At 29.5% G+C, this 18,145-nt stretch overlaps 2 protein-coding genes and 1 long non-coding RNA gene across 3 annotated transcripts; 2 read left to right on the top strand and 1 right to left on the bottom strand.

The window, feature by feature from the left end:
• Positions 1-363: 363 nt before the first annotated feature.
• On the top strand, positions 364-4,545 carry LOC132943792 (dnaJ homolog subfamily A member 1). The gene is made up of 7 exons (XM_061012894.1): positions 364-570; positions 2,547-2,708; positions 2,833-3,321; positions 3,382-3,536; positions 3,640-3,758; positions 3,825-3,990; positions 4,113-4,545. Exons 2-7 carry the CDS (start codon positions 2,577-2,579, stop codon positions 4,255-4,257), a joined length of 1,206 nt encoding a protein of 401 aa, XP_060868877.1. The 5' UTR covers positions 364-570; positions 2,547-2,576; the 3' UTR covers positions 4,258-4,545.
• A 4,074-nt stretch (positions 4,546-8,619) lies between these two features.
• Positions 8,620-10,761, bottom strand: LOC132943793 (uroporphyrinogen decarboxylase). Its single transcript, XM_061012895.1, has 3 exons — positions 10,096-10,761; positions 9,291-9,538; positions 8,620-9,217 (listed from the first exon to the last, which is right to left on the bottom strand). The coding sequence occupies exons 1-3, from the start codon at positions 10,513-10,515 to the stop codon at positions 8,836-8,838; spliced, it is 1,050 nt and encodes a 349-aa protein (XP_060868878.1). The 5' UTR covers positions 10,516-10,761; the 3' UTR covers positions 8,620-8,835.
• Positions 10,762-10,775: 14 nt separating this feature from the next.
• Positions 10,776-15,268, top strand: LOC132943794 (uncharacterized). Its single transcript, XR_009664371.1, has 4 exons — positions 10,776-12,470; positions 12,593-12,759; positions 12,883-12,968; positions 13,633-15,268. It is a non-coding gene; the product is annotated as an uncharacterized LOC132943794 (long non-coding RNA).
• The last annotated feature ends 2,877 nt before the right edge of the window (positions 15,269-18,145 follow it).

Here is an 18,145-nt window from a genome sequence, read left to right as displayed (position 1 = left end):
CAAGTCTACAACCATAGAGTAATTTACTTTATGTATACCATGACAAATTTAATTTAAAACATCTACTTATCTAGGGTCTCTGGTTACTGTCATACACCGATAACACAGAGTCACAGAATACATTATACAGTGACACCACACTACCAGAGTACCGGACGGCAGACGGCCTGTAGTGTTGTTTAATCGGCTGCCACACAGTGCATGCGATTCGAGGGGAAATCAGCGCGCGTTCGGGTAGCGTTCGGCCGATGTCAAGGAGTATGCGTTTGCGTATTTGCGTGCAAGATATCGTTCAAACGCGACCACCGCCGCCGCACGAACGTTCTAGAACTACACACTCATTCCGCATTCGATAAAACGTCGTACTTGTCGGCCTTTCTCAATCCGATTTCGTAGCTACGCAGTCGTGTATTGACGGACGCGCGTCGCTTCACACTTGTTTCGCGTGCTAACGACGTTCGTCATTAGATAATAGAACGGGACGACTGTGGACGTTACCTACGGACGTATATCCTCAAAGAAACGCCGGAAAATCTCGTAGCCGTGGTCCGGTGTCGCAGCACAGACAAGGTGAGTACCTTTAGGGTAAAAATGATAAACCCGTTCAATAATGTGGGATTGGCGGATGTAACGCCATTGTCTCGCGCCCGGGGTGCTGCCTTCCCCGCCTTCGTCAATGACCGTGAACCACGGTTTTTGCGCTGTATCGAGTGTACCGGATCGATGGCGGTGAGCGGTCCCGAACGCGTATTGTTTTTTTTTTTTTTTTCAATACTCGACCGTCGTCCCCGGGTCCGATGATTTCAGGAAAACGCCATTGTTCGGCGCGTGCGACACCCCCTCGGCGGTGTTCGGCGTGGCGTGGTTTCGGTTTCGGTTTTCGGACCATCCCGAGTTCTACGGGACAGAAACGATTCACGCAATTCCGCGGTCGGTTGTCGCGGACTCGCGAGCATTGACAAAGGAAAACTTCGTTTTGGCCGTATGCGCTTTGTGTGTATACATATATACACACACACAACTACACAAGTTCGAATGTGTAATGATGTACTCGTGTTTGTGCTTGTGCGTGCGTGCGCTTATTTCCGTGTAGACGGGGTTTTGCTGTTGAAATTTTTAATTTCGATTTCGATTTGGAAAAGTATAATATAGTCCGGATGAGCGATGACTTGCGATTTTATCGCTACTTAGTACTTACTCATCTCTCGTTGTCTGTGACACTTGTATGGTGTGAGTAATTTATTGATTTTGGATTTGCTCGTCTTACAAGTTTTTTTTTTTTTTTTTTAAATCGTGGTTTTTGATTGACGATTCTAATATTATACTAATGAGTCCCGAGCATTGACATAATTCACTCATTAATATGATTGTTTTATTCTTCGCGCAATAAATATTGATTTTATAATCAATCAAAAATTTTAATTTGAATAATTATATTTTGTTTTATAAACTTTTTTTCAAACCGGCTTATGATTAAATAATGTGGTGTATTTAAATTTTAAAGCATTTTATTATAATTCTAAAGTATAGCTTAAATATTAGATACATATTTATTCAGATCCGTACCATTGATAGGACCTAAATTTATGTTACAGTCATTAACATTAGTGTGCATTCATGTCATTTGGCTGGTTTAAAATTTCAGTCCTACTTAAATATTTTTATATAATTTCCGACATAATTATTTCTTTTAAGACAAATATGTCTGCCCATAAATATGCATGATATACCTATTATTTTTGCATTAAAGGATTATTTAAATAATAATATTGTGTATTGATCATTGAGATCTGACAATTATTAATTTGAATATTAATTTAATTTATGTTATTTTGGTAAAAATATTTTCTTCTGAAACCTGTTAAAAGAAAAATTTTTGCCAAAGTATATTTATTTTAAATTTAGGTAGGTATATTAATAAAATCTGTCAAGAAGTTCCATCACTGGATGGATTCTTCTTTCAAGTCTCTAACCCATCAACTCTCACAGCGCTTGTACTTATTGTAAAAAAATAAATAGACAAACGATGAAACATTATATTTTTGATTTTTTTGGGGATTGATTACACAGGTATCCTAAAAATTACTTAGACACTTAGGTACTACATTTTTTTACTCATATAGTCAAAATAGGAAAAAAATAGTTACTTCAATCAATAATTAATTAGTTGACTCAAAATATTATTTTTAGATTACCTACCTACCTATACCTATATAATTATAATTTATGAATTGCTCATAACACACAATCATGGGACAATTAATTTTGTTCTTCTTTGGTAACATATAATTTATACAAAAAAAAACCACGCTTACAGTTATTAGGTAGGTACTAAAATATTCATAATAATCTTCTACTGTTTTGTTAAATTAATTGTAGGATTAATTATCGCTTTATTTATTTATATCTTGATCAAGGGCCAAGGGGCATAAGACAGATATTGCATTAATTGTTGATACAAAATTTAGTAACTAGGTATTTTAGTTGTTTAGTTACATTTTTTAGATACATTAATTTATGTTTTAAACATTGTTTTTTTGTTTCAGACTTAATTAGTTGGACCAAATCGTATAACAATGGTTAAAGAAACAACTTACTATGATATTTTAGGCGTTAAACCTAATTGTGGGAATGATGAGCTTAAAAAAGCATATAGAAAATTAGCTCTGAAGTACCATCCTGACAAGAACCCAAATGAGGGTGAAAAGGTAATGCATTATGAATTCTTGATTTTATTCAAAATAAATATTTGCATTAGTATATATTCTAGTTTCTTTATTATTTTGATGTACCTATTAATTATACCATATGTTAATTATTTCTGAATTTTAGTTCAAACAAATTTCTCAAGCATATGAAGTATTAACCACACCAGAAAAACGTCGTTTATATGACCAAGGTGGCGAACAAGCACTTAAAGAGGGTGGAGTGGGTAACTCCTTCTCTTCACCAATGGATCTGTTTGACATGTTCTTTGGTCAATTTGGTGGAGGTGGTCGTGGTCGTGGTGGCCGTCATGGACCTCAAAAAGGCAAAGATGTTGTTCATCAATTAAGTGTTTCTCTTGAGGATCTTTACAATGGCTGTGTACGAAAATTAGCATTAGAAAAGAATGTTATTTGTGACAAATGTGAAGGTAGAGGTGGTAAAAAAGGAGCAGTAGAGCAATGTCCAGGATGTCAAGGCAGTGGAATTCAAGTGCAAATTCATCAGTTGGGACCTGGTATGATACAACAAGTACAGTCTATGTGCAGTGAATGTCGTGGACAGGGTGAACGCATCAATCCCAAAGATAGATGTAGGAATTGTAATGGAAAAAAGGTATATTAACTTAAACATGAACCTATCAACATGTAAATAATTATTTGATAATCAATTTAGGTTACTCGTGAAAGGAAGATTTTGGAAGTAAATGTAGACAAAGGCATGGTTGATGGACAAAAAATAACATTTAATGGAGAAGGTGATCAAGAACCTGGACTTGAACCTGGTGATATAATTATTGTATTGGATGAAAAAGAACATCGTTTATATAAGTAAGTCACAATTTAGTGTTTATATTAATTTGATGGTAAACAGCAGCATTTGTGACAAAATTAAATTGTAATCTATTTATTCTTATTATACTTGTAATTGCAGGAGAAGTGGAACTGATTTGATTCTTCGTTTAGAAATTGAACTAGTTGAGGCATTGTGTGGATTCCAGAAAGTGATAAAGACTTTAGATGAACGTTCTTTGGTTATTACTGCTGTAGCCGGTAAATTCAAAATATTATTTAAATAATAGTTGGAGAGTATTGCTAACATGAATAAATAAATTATAGGTGAAGTTTTGAAACACGGTGATGTCAAATGTGTTGTTGGTGAGGGTATGCCTCAGTATAAGAACCCATTTGAAAAAGGTCGTATGATCATTCAGTTCCTGGTTAATTTCCCTGAAAGTTTGTCATCTGCAAAGGTGCCTCTGCTTGAATCGTGTCTTCCTCCTAGGTAAGAAACGACAATGTCAAGCAATTATGAATGTTTTGGCTTGATCAAGCTCACTTAATATCTCATACATTGCTTACAATTTAAACGGTAATATATAATATATTTTTTTTTTAATTTTATAGACCGGTTGAAACTATTCCGGAGAATTCTGAAGAAGTATCGCTTGTAGAGATGGATCCAGAATATGACTCTAGGAGACAATCTAGACGTGAGGCTTACAATGATGAAGATGGACCCACCCGAAATGTTCAATGTGCTTCACACTAATGTTTTTTCACTTTTAAAAGTCCATATATTATACAGTACTGAGTTATCTGTACTCATTCCGTAATAAGACACCGAGCAAACAAAATTTGATAATCTGTGTAAAAAATTAGACTTCTGATACAGTATTTCTTTCCTAATATATTTACTCTTTTTTTATTTTATTCAAAAGTTAAAGGATACATATAATTTAATTGCTTTCTGCTGATCAATACATTAGTACACTCCATTTTTAGTGTTACTTGTTTTTTATTTTATAAAAAATGATAATCATTTCTATTTTAAACAGAATTACTATTTTGTATTAATTCTTTATCCAACAATTGTGTTTGGTCATTACATCCTATATCTTTTGACTTAAACTATGGGGTTATGATATGAGAATTTGTTTCTTATAGTTACTAGTAAATTCTTATAGGTCAAGTAGGAACTTTTTTTTTTATTCTCGGTATTTGTCTTACACAAGCTCGATAGGTGTGTTATATTTCTTATCAATAATTGATCTAATTTAGAGACTAAGTCTACTTGAGATTGTCTCCTAGAATGGAAATATTTTTTATATAACTTCATGAGAAAAAATCAAAAACGAGGGAATTTGAAATAAAGTTAAATGATAACATTACAAATGTTTTCTGATTTCTTATTACTTCTCAAGATCAACTAGTAGGTTTGAAATAGAACACATCTATTAAAACAGTCTATGTTGTGAGTATGTTGGATAATGACAGGAAATCACTGCTTACAAATACCTTAAAGAAAAAATTACATTTTTCACTTTTATGATAAAGTAAACTATATCGTTTGAATGTATTATTATTGTTGCATATACATTTAAAAAAATTAATGTGGAACTGATGGCTTAAAAATTAATTTTTTTATGGTATTTAACATGATTTTTATTTTACATTTTTTTAAATGACAAATATACTGTCACATAAAATTAATTTAATTATAAAAAAAGTATATTCCTTGAATGCAGCAAGTGTAATAATTTTTAGTGAGTAATGGACACTAATTTTTTTAAAAATCTGAATCAATCCTAAATTTTAGTTTTAATTCAATCCACCAGGTGATTTTTGGGCGAAACTTATAATTTCACAATTAAATATTAAAGATGGGAATGTATAAAAACTGAGAAATTAATTAATTTGATTTCAAAAAGTGCTATTATAGGATATCAGATAAGCTCTCTGTGAAGCAATTTGCTCTTACTTTTCAACTGTGTGATAACTTTTATTAGATATATTTTTGTTGCTAGTCAATCATACACATTAAAGAGGTGGCCCTCCCCTTTGGCTTTGAAAGAGTATTAGCGACCTATTTTTAAATAAATGTTGAAGCAATTGAAATATAGTTATAAGTTATAAGTATCAGAGTTAAGAGAAATGTAAGAAGATCCTTGTATGTTGATATACATCTCTATAAAGTTTAAAATGCTGTAGACAGCACAGTTTTTATGCCTTGTTTTCATTGCTAGAATACTTGTATAAGTGTATTTAATTATTCTGGGGTCAAAAGTATTATTTCCCCAGGTACTTCAACAATACATCTTTTTTATTATTGAAATCTTTATAATTGTGCACTTAATATTATTATTTTTTAATATTGGTAAATCAGTTAGTTTATGAACCACAGAATAAGTTTAAAGACTTGTACAAAAATAAAACTAGATATATGTACATAGAATAAATATATATTTAAACTCTGTGGTTAGGGGGGTTATGAGTAAAGGGTTTTGATTATCTATATTATATAAGACTGTAAGCTGACCTATCAACGCACAGCTCCAACCATTGGACGGATCGGCTGAAATTTGGCATACAAGTAGCTATTATGATGTAAGCGTCCGCTAAGAAAGAACTTTTTAGAAATTCAATCCCTAAAGGGGAAAATAAGGTGTTGTAAGAATACAATAGTGGTGCCATCTATCAAGCAATATTTATTTGAATTATACAATATTGGTTTTAAAATACAAAACGTACGTACTTGGTATTTGGAATAGTGGTTCCTTTAGTGATCTAGATGGACTAGATGAGCAATAAGAAAGGATTTTCTGTTATTCATATTTTAAACAGGTGGTCAAACGGATCTTCAAGAAATTGATTACTTTTTTTTGTTTATTAATGGTAGTCTGGTTTCAGGTTATATATACGAATTATTTTACAAGGCTAGATACAATCACGCCGATTTGTCCGTAAAAATATAATGAAATAAATTTAAATAAAATAACCCCAAAAATATATTAATATATTAAATACTCCTAAAAAATCTGTATGATCAACTATGACTTATTATATTGAAATATATCTACTATCTGTACAATTTTTTATGTAAAATAAGAGGGTTTGATAATTGACTGTAAAAATAGGTTGACATGAAACAATAAACATTGAAATTTGAATGGTATTACCTGGTGACAACATTCAGCACTTATTCTGCTCGCCTACTAAAGAAGTACATCTCTACACCATTGTCTTTTAAACTTTTGTTCTATGCTTATAAGTCTGCGGTGCGGGTTATCGGGGAGTGTGTTCATTGATAATATAGAAATTAGTGGATTTGTGTGTTGTTGAAGTTTATTGTGAAACCTGGTGTAATATAATTTGGAGATTTGGTTAAGATTTTGGACTTTAAGATCTTTGTGGAGATAGTTATTGGTTAAGTACCAGGGTGCAGATGAAACTAAACGAAGGCATATTGACTGAAAGGCTTGGATTGTACGGGTGTTAGAAGGTTTAGTGGCACCCCATAATTGAACGCCATAGGTCCATAGTGGCCTGAGTAAGGACTTGTAAATTAGTAGTTTGGTATTTATATTCATTTTAGATTTCAGTAGGGGCCTAAGGAGTTGGAAACGGGTATTAAGGGCTTTTAGGTGAGGATTCCAGGTTAGTTTATTGTCGAGGATGAAACTAAGTTATTTAACTTCTGAGTAGGAGGGGATTGGGATGTTGTTAATTGTGTCTAAGGGGCAAGATTCTTTTCTTAGGGTGAATGTAATGAAGGAGGACTTGGATTCGTTAATTTTAATTTTCCATCTTTTTGTCCACAGGTCAAATATGTTCAGGTGTCAGTGTGTCACTAGAAACAATGATTGGGTTTTCATTGGAAGCCACAATTACCGTGTCGTCCGCGTAGGAACCGAGTTCAGTAAAAGAAGTTTTAGGAATGTCGTGCGTAAAGATATTGCAGAGAAAGGGAGCAATATCGCTGCATTGGGGAACTCCGGCTAAGACGTTGAAGTAGTTTGAGTGGTTCGAGTTCTGGAGTACGATGAAAGTACGGTCGCTGAAATACGTTTTTACCAATAGTAAGTAAGGCGCAGGCAGAAATTTTTTAAGTTTGAAAAGTAGGCCATCAAGTCAGACCTTATTGAACGCTTGTGCAACGTCCAGAAAGACGGCACCGCAGTAATGTTTTTTTCTCTAGAGAAGCTGAAATAGTGTCAACTACTCTGTAAAGTTGGTGAATGGTGGAGTTATTGGGTCTGAATTCAAATTGAGTGTCGGGGATAATTTTTGCCATAATAGCTAGTGGGATGAGCCTTTTTAATAGAACTTTTTCGAATACTTTGGATAATGTTAGGAGTAAGCTTATAAGGCGGTAAGAAGTTACTTTTTCAGGAGGTTGGTTGGGTTATGGAATCATTATTATCCCTGAAAATTTCCAAGTTAAAGGGTAATAGCCAATATAATAAACACAGCATTGCGTTATAGATATAGAAAAGTAATATGATTACCTTTTTGGTTAGGTTTTGGCAGTACGATTTGTGATTCGGTCAAACCCGGGAGAACTATGACTTCAAAACTATTTAAGATACACTTATAACCATTTTTTTCAATTACAAAGATATACTAATATAGTAATATAGGTTTTATTTTGTCACCCACCTCGCTGTGTCCACAGTGATAACCTGATAATATACTGTTCACATAACCATAAGTGAGTCTCACGGGCAACGCCACACGGGATGGCTAAAAATGAAAATATAATATGATTTGACTTCCATATGCACAGCGAAATATACCCAAAAAAAGTTAATTAATCAACATTTTTTTCTTCTACCTCTACCAAACTTAAAAAAATGTAATTTAAAAGGTTCAAATAAATAATCCATTATTTGAAAAACCTACTATAATCAATGAAAATGAATATTTTTATTATTTTTCAACTTTTCAAAATTTGATTTTGTTAGTTAGATTTTTGAGGTGATAATTGATAATCCATAGTTTAGTCAAAATAGGATAGTTTATAACATCACAAGTCAATTTATTTAGAACATTTAAGTAGTATACCTATAGCTTACCTATTTATGTTTATGTTTAAATAGAATTATTTGACAAAAAGAAAAAAATTAACCAGAAATATTGAGTAAAACAATCAAAAATATAATATGATGTACCCATCAGATACATAAAGTAGGTGGTAGATAAATGTAAATATTTGAATGAAGTATTACGTCTTTTACTTTTTACATAACATTGTATTACAAAAATAAAATATTTTCCATTTAACCCAATCAACTAAATAATAGAAATTACATTTCTGGTATGGTTCCAATACAAAAGTACATAGATTTTCTTAACATTCATGTACAGCATCAATCATAGCCTTCAAGTGTTCAGGATCTACATCAGGATAGATACCATGACCCAAATTTGCAATGTATCTGTGTTTTGTAAATTTGGATGCCATATTGTTAACCATTTCTTTTATTTGTTCAGGTGGACCGTACAAAGAGCAAGGGTCTAAATTGCCTTGTAAAGTTATATTATTACCAACAATTTTCCTAGCTTCAACAGGGTCAATTGTCCAATCCAAGCCAATAACGTCATAGTCAAAAGTAGATAATTGTTTCATAGCATAGTGACCTCCTTTCGCAAATACCACCATCGGTACACTATTACCCTTCAACTCATTTTTAACACGAGAGCAAATGGCTGACAAATATGGACCACTATATCTAAAAAAAAAAAATATTACATAGCAATTTGTTTCAATTATATATTTTTTTTCTATTTTACTATTTTGAATACCTGTCGAACAATTCAGAATTTAAGTATTCTGCATTTGATTCAAACACTTGCAACATTTGAGCACCAGCATTCACCTGCTCTATCAAATATTTCACTATAATGTCTGTAAGGATTTGTAATAGTTTTTTGCTTTCTTCTGGATATTTGTACAACCATTTTTTGGCCTTTGACATAGTTTTGGAGCCACCTCCTTCTATCATATAACACATGAGTGTCCATGGTGCACCAGTAAATCCAATAAGAGGTACCTAAAAAACAATACTATTCATTAAGAGTATGTTGTATCCACATGTGTTGTTTCCGGTCTTACATATAACAAACTAACTAACATTTATATTTGACAGTTCCAATTTGGTGTTCAGGTGTTCCCAACTTAAAAATTAAAGTGAATTTGACCTATTACCATACTTGAAGAAAAGAACATTATATGACGTGTTCTCGCGTTGGTTTTTCACAATATTTAAATTTTTAATCAAGTGGAAAATATTTAATATTTATGTTTCAAAATGCTCATAACTTACTTAACAATTAAGTATTGTAAAAATCTACGATATAACATGGATAATTTTTTTACTTTCAAATGTTATCATAGGTCAATTCGTCAATTAACTATTTCAGTTTAATTTTAAAGCTGACAACACAAAATTGGAATGGCTGAACTAAATTTCATTAGTTATTTTTCAGTAAAATTATATTTATAGACACAGTCTTTACAGACATTAATTATAGATTAATTGAATAGGTTTTCCAACACTTTTTGGCACCTTTAATGTCAACGAGATGATAATATGTTCTACAGATTTACCTGGCCGTTTAATCGATGTCTAGTCAATGTTATAGCTTCAAATACATATCCTAATTCTTGTTTAACATCAATTGATTGGTTTAGTCTGTCTAAATCTATAGGTTCCTTGAGAGGATCTGGAATTACAGGTCCAACACTAGGTTGCATTTCAACAATCATACCTAATGCCTGAACAATCACCAGGATATCGCTGAAAATGATGGAAGCATCGAGGTCATATCTCTGAATTGGTTGCAGAGTGACTTCACAAGCGAGCTCCGGTGTTCGGCATATAGTGAAAAAATCGTAACGCGATCGCAATTCTCTGAACTCAGGTAAATATCGACCAGCCTGTCGCATTACCCATACTGGAATACGATCGACTTCTTCACCTCTAGCTGCTCGCAAAATACGATCATTTTTAAGTGCAGGGAAATTCATATTGTTAAAAAAATTATAAACCGTAAAGAAAATTAAAATGTACAAGTAACTAAAAACAACATGTGGAGAGTTTTGTTTTATCTAATAAATGTGAGTAATAAATGCCTACTAATAATTAATACCAAAATTAACTATCAGTCACTACACAGTACACAGGTTACAGGTAAACTTATCTATGCAGTACACTCAGTAGTCAGTAAGTTGTAGACAACGAATATTGTAGTCACGAGCAATCACCATAAAAAATCAAGTAAGTCAAGGGCAATGACTTATCTTTTATTGATAACAAGAAATTATATATACAATCTACAATCATTGAACCACAGAATAATCATTATAATATTATATAGTTCAATGTTTACAATCTACAGTCCGTGATAAAAAATAATAATTAGTATCTAATAATATGTTTTAGATTCTGAGCGGAGCGATTAATGTCAGACTTTACAATGATGTGTTTTCTTTTTTATTTATTTATTCATTTTTTATTTGTGTCTGTCGTCGCCGTTTGCTACAGCTAAACTGCTTCGAATTTCTCCATCTTTTCTGATAGGAAAGTGAATCTAGTTGGTACTTTGGGGGTTTAAAAACTCAAAATTAAAAAATTCCCAATAGTTTTCAAAAGCACATGAAAAAACAACATACAAATTAAGAAAAAACGGGAATTTTTATGAATAATCTATTTTGGTTTTTGGTGTAACTCTAAAACACATGCCGTATAAACATAAAATGTTCACTGGTTGTTTATATTACCATTTTATATACACGATAACATTTTCAAAATATTTTGATGTGTTTTAAACGGTTTACGGACATTATAAATTTCAAAAATTTTAGTTTTTTTTTCTATGAATGTCAATAAAATTTTATTTGTTGGGTAAATAAGCTTGACAATTTAATATAAAGCTCCTAATATATTGTTACAATAATACAATATATTGACAGTTGAAAATATTAAAAATCCAGTCACAATTTTTTTTATAACTACGCATTTAAAGTTCAAATCTTTACAAAATACGTAAAAATCACGAAAAATTGCATATTATTTTGAGTTAGAAATTCATTAAATATTTTCTTTTTAAATCTAAGATTTGAAAATGTATTACAAGATTCCTCTTAAGTTTGTCTAATTTTGTTTTTCCAAACGCATTTGAAAACTACTGTGAATTTTCAATTTTGACCTTTCTAATGCATTAACTAGATTCACTTTCCTATTAAAAGTAGCTGATAATCGAATTATTTTTACTACCAAAAGTGGATAACAGACAGAAAAAAAACACATTGTAGAGAAAATATTGAACCACAGCCAAAATATATTTAATAATTCAACTTGAGATGTAATTTGTGCTTGATCTTAATTTTAAGATAAATACTTAAAATGTTCACTAAATTTAAGCATTTTCAATACTTAGTATTCTTTGGTTTAAGCATAATTTTAAAAATATTTTGAGTAATTTTGATATATTTATTGACAATTAACATTTACGATTTTTTTGTAAATAAGTAATGATAATTAAATTCTCAGTCGGTCAAAAAGCTTGAAAATTTAATACAATTTCTTTCAGTTTTTTAAGTTGTTATCAGCATTGATTATAAATAGTAAATACTAGTAAATAGTATGAAAATGTGTCATTTAAAATTGGAGTCCGCCACAGGGTGCAATGCACCTAGGACCAAAATATTTTATTGAAATCTCTACCACCTCGTTATCAAAATCGGGAAATCTATCACAGCCCCCTTTTTTTAGTCCTTAACACCCTTAGATATAAATATTTTAAATATATTTTTAATATAACATTTTATTTTTTGGTACTTGATAGTAAATAATAAATAAAGGTAGGTAAATCAGTAATAATAATTGTGAATTTATGATGGCTACCAAACGTTTTATGAAAATAAAAGTAAATGTTAATAGAATATATTATCGTCAAAAGAATGTGATCGAAAATATTAAGGTATGTGTAAATGTGTTCCACAATGTCTCTTACCTCATTCTAAATACATACATTAGTCTATTTAGGCATAGAATACATTAATATTTAGGTACGTTATGTGCATTTTTACATTTTATACTTAGATATTTGATATAGACTGATTCCTATATGGACAAAAAAAAAAACAACCACGAGGATACGAGGATTGCTTTTCTATACAATCATAATACAGAATGTCAGAATCTGAGTATAGAACATTTTTGCCCAAAATTAAATACTGTTTTTGATGGCTAAAAAGAACTGAGCAATGGTAAGTAAATAATATTTATATAATATGTATTGTTATTTATATTTTTGTATCTATCATTGAATACCTGAATAATTAATTTTATATAAGATTACCATTGTTTTATGCATTGGCTTCATTGTTTAGAAGTATAAGAACACAGAAGTCATCTTCGAAGAAGAAAAATCAACGGTTGTTCATCTACTATCATAAATTCATACCATCCAAAAATTGTAAGTTTTATTATTTAAATTATACCAAAACCACATCATAGGCATCCTTTTGAAGTAGGTATGCTACACAAACATTTTAATGTCCAATATAAATTTAATAAATATGTTGCTAAAAGTTCTGTGTTCTTATTATGCATTACCTATGTCTTCTTTACTCTATAGTTATTTTTTTGAGTTTACTCATTATATTAATTATTATTTATCGGTGGTCTACAGTCCTAACATAATAATATGCCATTAATTAAATTATGTTGTAAGTATATAGATACTAAAAATGTTTTTATCTTTTACAATATGTATTTATGCCACTGTTTTTACTATTATAAAATAATATTGTTATCTAAAATACATATAAATGTAGAGTACTAGGTTTATGAAACAAAGGACATTTATAATGATCTCTAGTTTTAACTTATATAATTATAAGAAAAAAATTATGATAATATGGCTATGGTTTATGAGAATATTTAATTATATAGTACTAAATATTAATATAACCTTTAAAACTCCATAAAATTGCTGTTGATGATGTTATTGTTCAGTCATAAATTGTGATTAAATAATAGTAATTCACAAAATAAATTAATAATTAGGTTCAAAAGAAATAATATGTAATTTAAACATTAATGTTTTGGTATTTTGAAATTTCTCATTTGTTTAATAGGAAGCAGTTAAATGTGAAGTTAAAGAACAGATCAGAATACAGAATATTAATCAAGGAATTCCAATACTAAACTATGGAGGATCAGTAGCACTCAGAGTTAACTAAATATTATAAATACTCATTATTATCATTATTATTCTAAATAATATAATGTCCGTATGCATTGTCAATTTATGTGCCATATAAATTGACTCTGCATACGGGCATAAAAATGTTCATTAAATTGTAAATTGTACATAACTCTAGACCTAAGCTAACTACACACAATGTTCTATTGTTAGCCAGAGCCGTGTCAAGTGGGTAAAAATGTGCCGAGTGTCCTGGGGTGGCAAATGTTTAAATATCTAGTTTTAAAAATTTGAATTGCCAAATATTATTGCCCTAGGGTGCCAATGTGCTAACCATTGGCACTGTTGTTAGCTTTAATATTATTGTGATTAGTGAATTTGAAAGTAAGAATATTATTTAGGGCCCCTAACATAGACCGATAAACTAGTTTAAAGGTCTATGTCACAACCCAAGTTTATTTTATATTCCAAGTTATAAAATAAATTATGGTAAAAGTTTATTTTTCTAAAGAGATTTAATAATCGTAAAAACTCCACTGTCTTGGATTTGTGTTTTATTCGACGGTGTATTTAAATCTAAAATGTTTTTATATTAAAAAAATAATTTATCATTATTAAAGTTTTTTTTATATTGTTTTATATTCATTTACTATTTCCAAATATGTTTTAGATTTAGATTTTCAAACTAACCTAAATAGTATAATTTGTTATACATATATATGTATATATGTATAGGTACCTACTTTGTTAAAAAGCTTATGATTATTAAATGTTAATAAATATTACAAATAAACAAATAATAATTTAAAGATATTTTATACCTAGTCCATAAAAAACATTTTAGAACTTCAATAATATCGAAAATAGGTAATGAAAAGAAATTAGAATCTTTTTATATGTTTTGATTAATAATAATTTAATTAAAATAACAATTTAAATAAGTGTCCTAATTTAAAAACAATATTTCAAATAAAAATAACTATATTTTAATAGTTTAATAAAAATTTTAATGTAAAAATACCATTTAGGCACATAATAATGAAATATGTTTATAATATAAGTTTTTTAGTTTAGTATGATTGTCCATCCAAAGTCTGGAATTCAATATTATATTCATAAATTAAATTAACCATCGGATAAACAAAATATCTTCCTACCTACTTAAAAATAATAACAGACTAGATTAGTTAATTACTATCACCTTTTTGTTTTAAGTATTATGGGTAGATCGTGGATTTACTATCTTTTTTAACTGTACCTATATTTGAAAGTTAAATAAAATACTAATAAACTATACTTTATACCTACTTCATAATGTAAATTTGCATTACCTAGGACCTAGATAGATAGACCTTTTTATATTATATGCGGTGAATGTATTGATTTTACAATAATGTGTTTTTTTTGTGTCTGTATTTGATAAGTAGTCCAAAGCAAAAAAAGGTTTTTATACGTATCATCAAATTTTGAAAATATTTTTTATTTGGTTCTTTTTGAGCTATTTAGTATTTATACCATTTTTCTATTTTTTTAAATTATAATAAATAATTTTTTAGTCTGTTAAAAAAGATGAAAATGTAATATAAGGTTCCTCATAAGCGTATATTTTAAAAAAAAAATGAGCGTACATTTTTGATTATTTTTTATGAGTTTCTGATTTTGATAAAATTTGTTAAAATCCTTACAATTTATAAATAATTTTGAGTTAAAATACATTAATTTTTTTTTATATCAGATTTAAAAATTCTTAAAAATTCTTGTTAAGTTTTTATACTTGAAAAAAAAGTTTACCAGTTAAATTAATTGTTTATGAGCATTTGAAGTTCAAATGTTTCCAACAATGGATATTCACCCATTTACTTAGGATTTCTTATTTAATGTTTATGTTTATTTAATAGTTTCCTATATGCCATAATATTTTCAAAGTATTGTTACAGTTCTTGAGCAATTTAGTTTCTAGAGACATATCGACTGATCAAATTTTTTAAATTTAACATAATATCCATTATAGTGACCCACATCAAAGTCTTATGTACAGCAGAGTGCTATCCACTTACTCACCTATTTTTTTTTTATACTTATTCACTTTAATGGTCAACAATGTGGCATTTACATGTTACAGTTTACACATAATCTATTTTTTGTATCTACTTAAACATTTTCTGGGTAAAATTATCCAAAATAAACTGTCCTCAGCAATGTTGTTTAAAATCAAAAATAGGATAAATATACAGATGAAATAGATATACATACCTAACTATAAAAATTAATTTACAACATTGATTTATATTTTAAAAAATAAACAACTGATATGTATTTTTTTAAAAGGTCAGATAATTAAAATTAGGTATCTATAAAACAATTGTCTTTTTGATAGAAAATTGGATTAAGTTGGTACTTTTGGGAGGTTAACAATAATCCACTAGGTATTCAATGTAATACAATTGTATTCAAATACAGTGAAACTTCCATATTATAAAGTCTCTTGAGCAACCAAAAATTTATACTACCTATTATAGAGAATTTATTTTAATAGAATTAAATACATTTGGTCCTAATTTAGTTTGGATTTCAAAAATAATACTTGAAACAATAAATGTTGTTAAATAAAAGTTTTAATAAATATATTTAAATATTTGAATGCCAATATAGGTACTCATTTACCTTATAACACTTACTAGTTACTATATTTTAGTAACGATTTTACTCAAGAATGCCAGGGGCCAGGGCCGGCGCTATAGAAGTATTGGCGCCCTTAACTCCTTCCCCCCACCAGTTTATAATAGTAATTAAAATATAATATTATTATAAATAGTCAATAGACCGCACGAATTATTGTGCGATAGAAATCATCACATACTCTGTACTATAGTATATAGACACAACGGCCGTCGCTGCCGTCCGAATTGTACGACTGATTGTTTTCTTATATATTTCAATGTCATTTAATTATTAAAGCTTTTATTATAAATATCTGAAATCTAAGGTGGCCATAGGGAACAAACAAAAAAAAAAATTTGTTGGTTTTTGAAATCGGTTATTTTTAGACCGGAGGGAACTATTATAATCGTATTATCGCATTAAAATGTGTTTAATTTATACTATATTCGTATTAATAAAACAACACCAAAACCAATAATATTGTAGAATCGACACATTTTGTACATATAAAAATGTCTAAAAATATTAAACGTTTGAAGTTGAATCACAAGAAATATTTATAATTCTATTAATCGTATATTACTTGTTATTTAGAATTTAAGTTGAATTTAGTTCTGATGATGCAAAACAAATACATTATCGATCTAAATTTTAAAGAAATTTAATTTTTATAGGTACTTAGAATGTTGTAACTTAGCATTATCAATAATAATTTAAAAAAAAAAGATTGTACATTTTTTATAAAACTGTTTAAGACATAAAACAATATTTGAAACAAAAAACAGCTTTAAACGAATATAAAGTTTGTTTTTTTTTAATTTGCTCTCGTGAGTTGTCTCCTCCTTACAAACGTGAAATTTGTGCATTGATCAGAACCAATTTTGTGTTTTGAGATTTAATAAGAGTGAACTATATACCTATTATCTGACATTCCGACGTTAAAGGTTAAGTTATTAGGTTTAGGTTAGTAACATTATTTGTGTTTATACATAACCATCATTAAGTGTTTTAAAAGAATACTAAGCCGTCGAATGTCAATGTTTCATCATATAGATATTTGTTTTATTATATACTGATGCAGTGATGCTAAATATAGGAGGTGGCGCGAAGTGTATATTTGATCATGGTCACGTATATAGGTAGGTAAAATTAAAATTTAATATTTTTCTTAAACCTATTCCGACATTTATTAAAGTCAATGAATTTTCTATATAAGTTGACAATTTAAATAACCTTACCTTACCTAACCTAACCTAACCTAACCTATGCAGTATGCTCATCGTCCCCGGCAGCATTTTGTAATATTATAGTATAATTATTATAACAACATTACCTGCAGCCATTATGTAAAAGTTAACTCAAGAGTCAAGAGTTCGACGAGAGTTCAGACGAGATTCGAACTTAACAATCAGTTCAGTCAGAAAGACCGACAGGACCTGTGCCGCGTTAACGAGCATTTTTTTTTTCGCGAATCACTTGAGAGTACACACTGCAGTTGTATACTCATGATTTTTCAACAAATTCTTGAGAGCATTCGGCCTGTATAATATTATGGAGTATATTGTATATTATACTGCATACCCTATGGGAACACCACTGAACCCAACCACGCAGAATTGGTTCTCTAAACGCAAATTTACTAAATTATGTTTTGCATCGGATATTTTATGTCATATCAAAACACATATATACACACAACACACACTATACACAGCAGTATTGATAAATATTTTACTAACCGTTTAGCAGTTATTACTATTACTTCTATATTTTTTTTATTTAAT

The sequence above is a fragment of the Metopolophium dirhodum genome, chromosome 4, assembly GCF_019925205.1.
Source record: "Metopolophium dirhodum isolate CAU chromosome 4, ASM1992520v1, whole genome shotgun sequence".
Classification (NCBI taxonomy): Eukaryota; Metazoa; Arthropoda; class Insecta; order Hemiptera; family Aphididae; genus Metopolophium; species Metopolophium dirhodum.
Note: the sequence above shows the minus strand (reverse complement) of the source record. Positions and strands in the feature narration are given on the sequence as shown.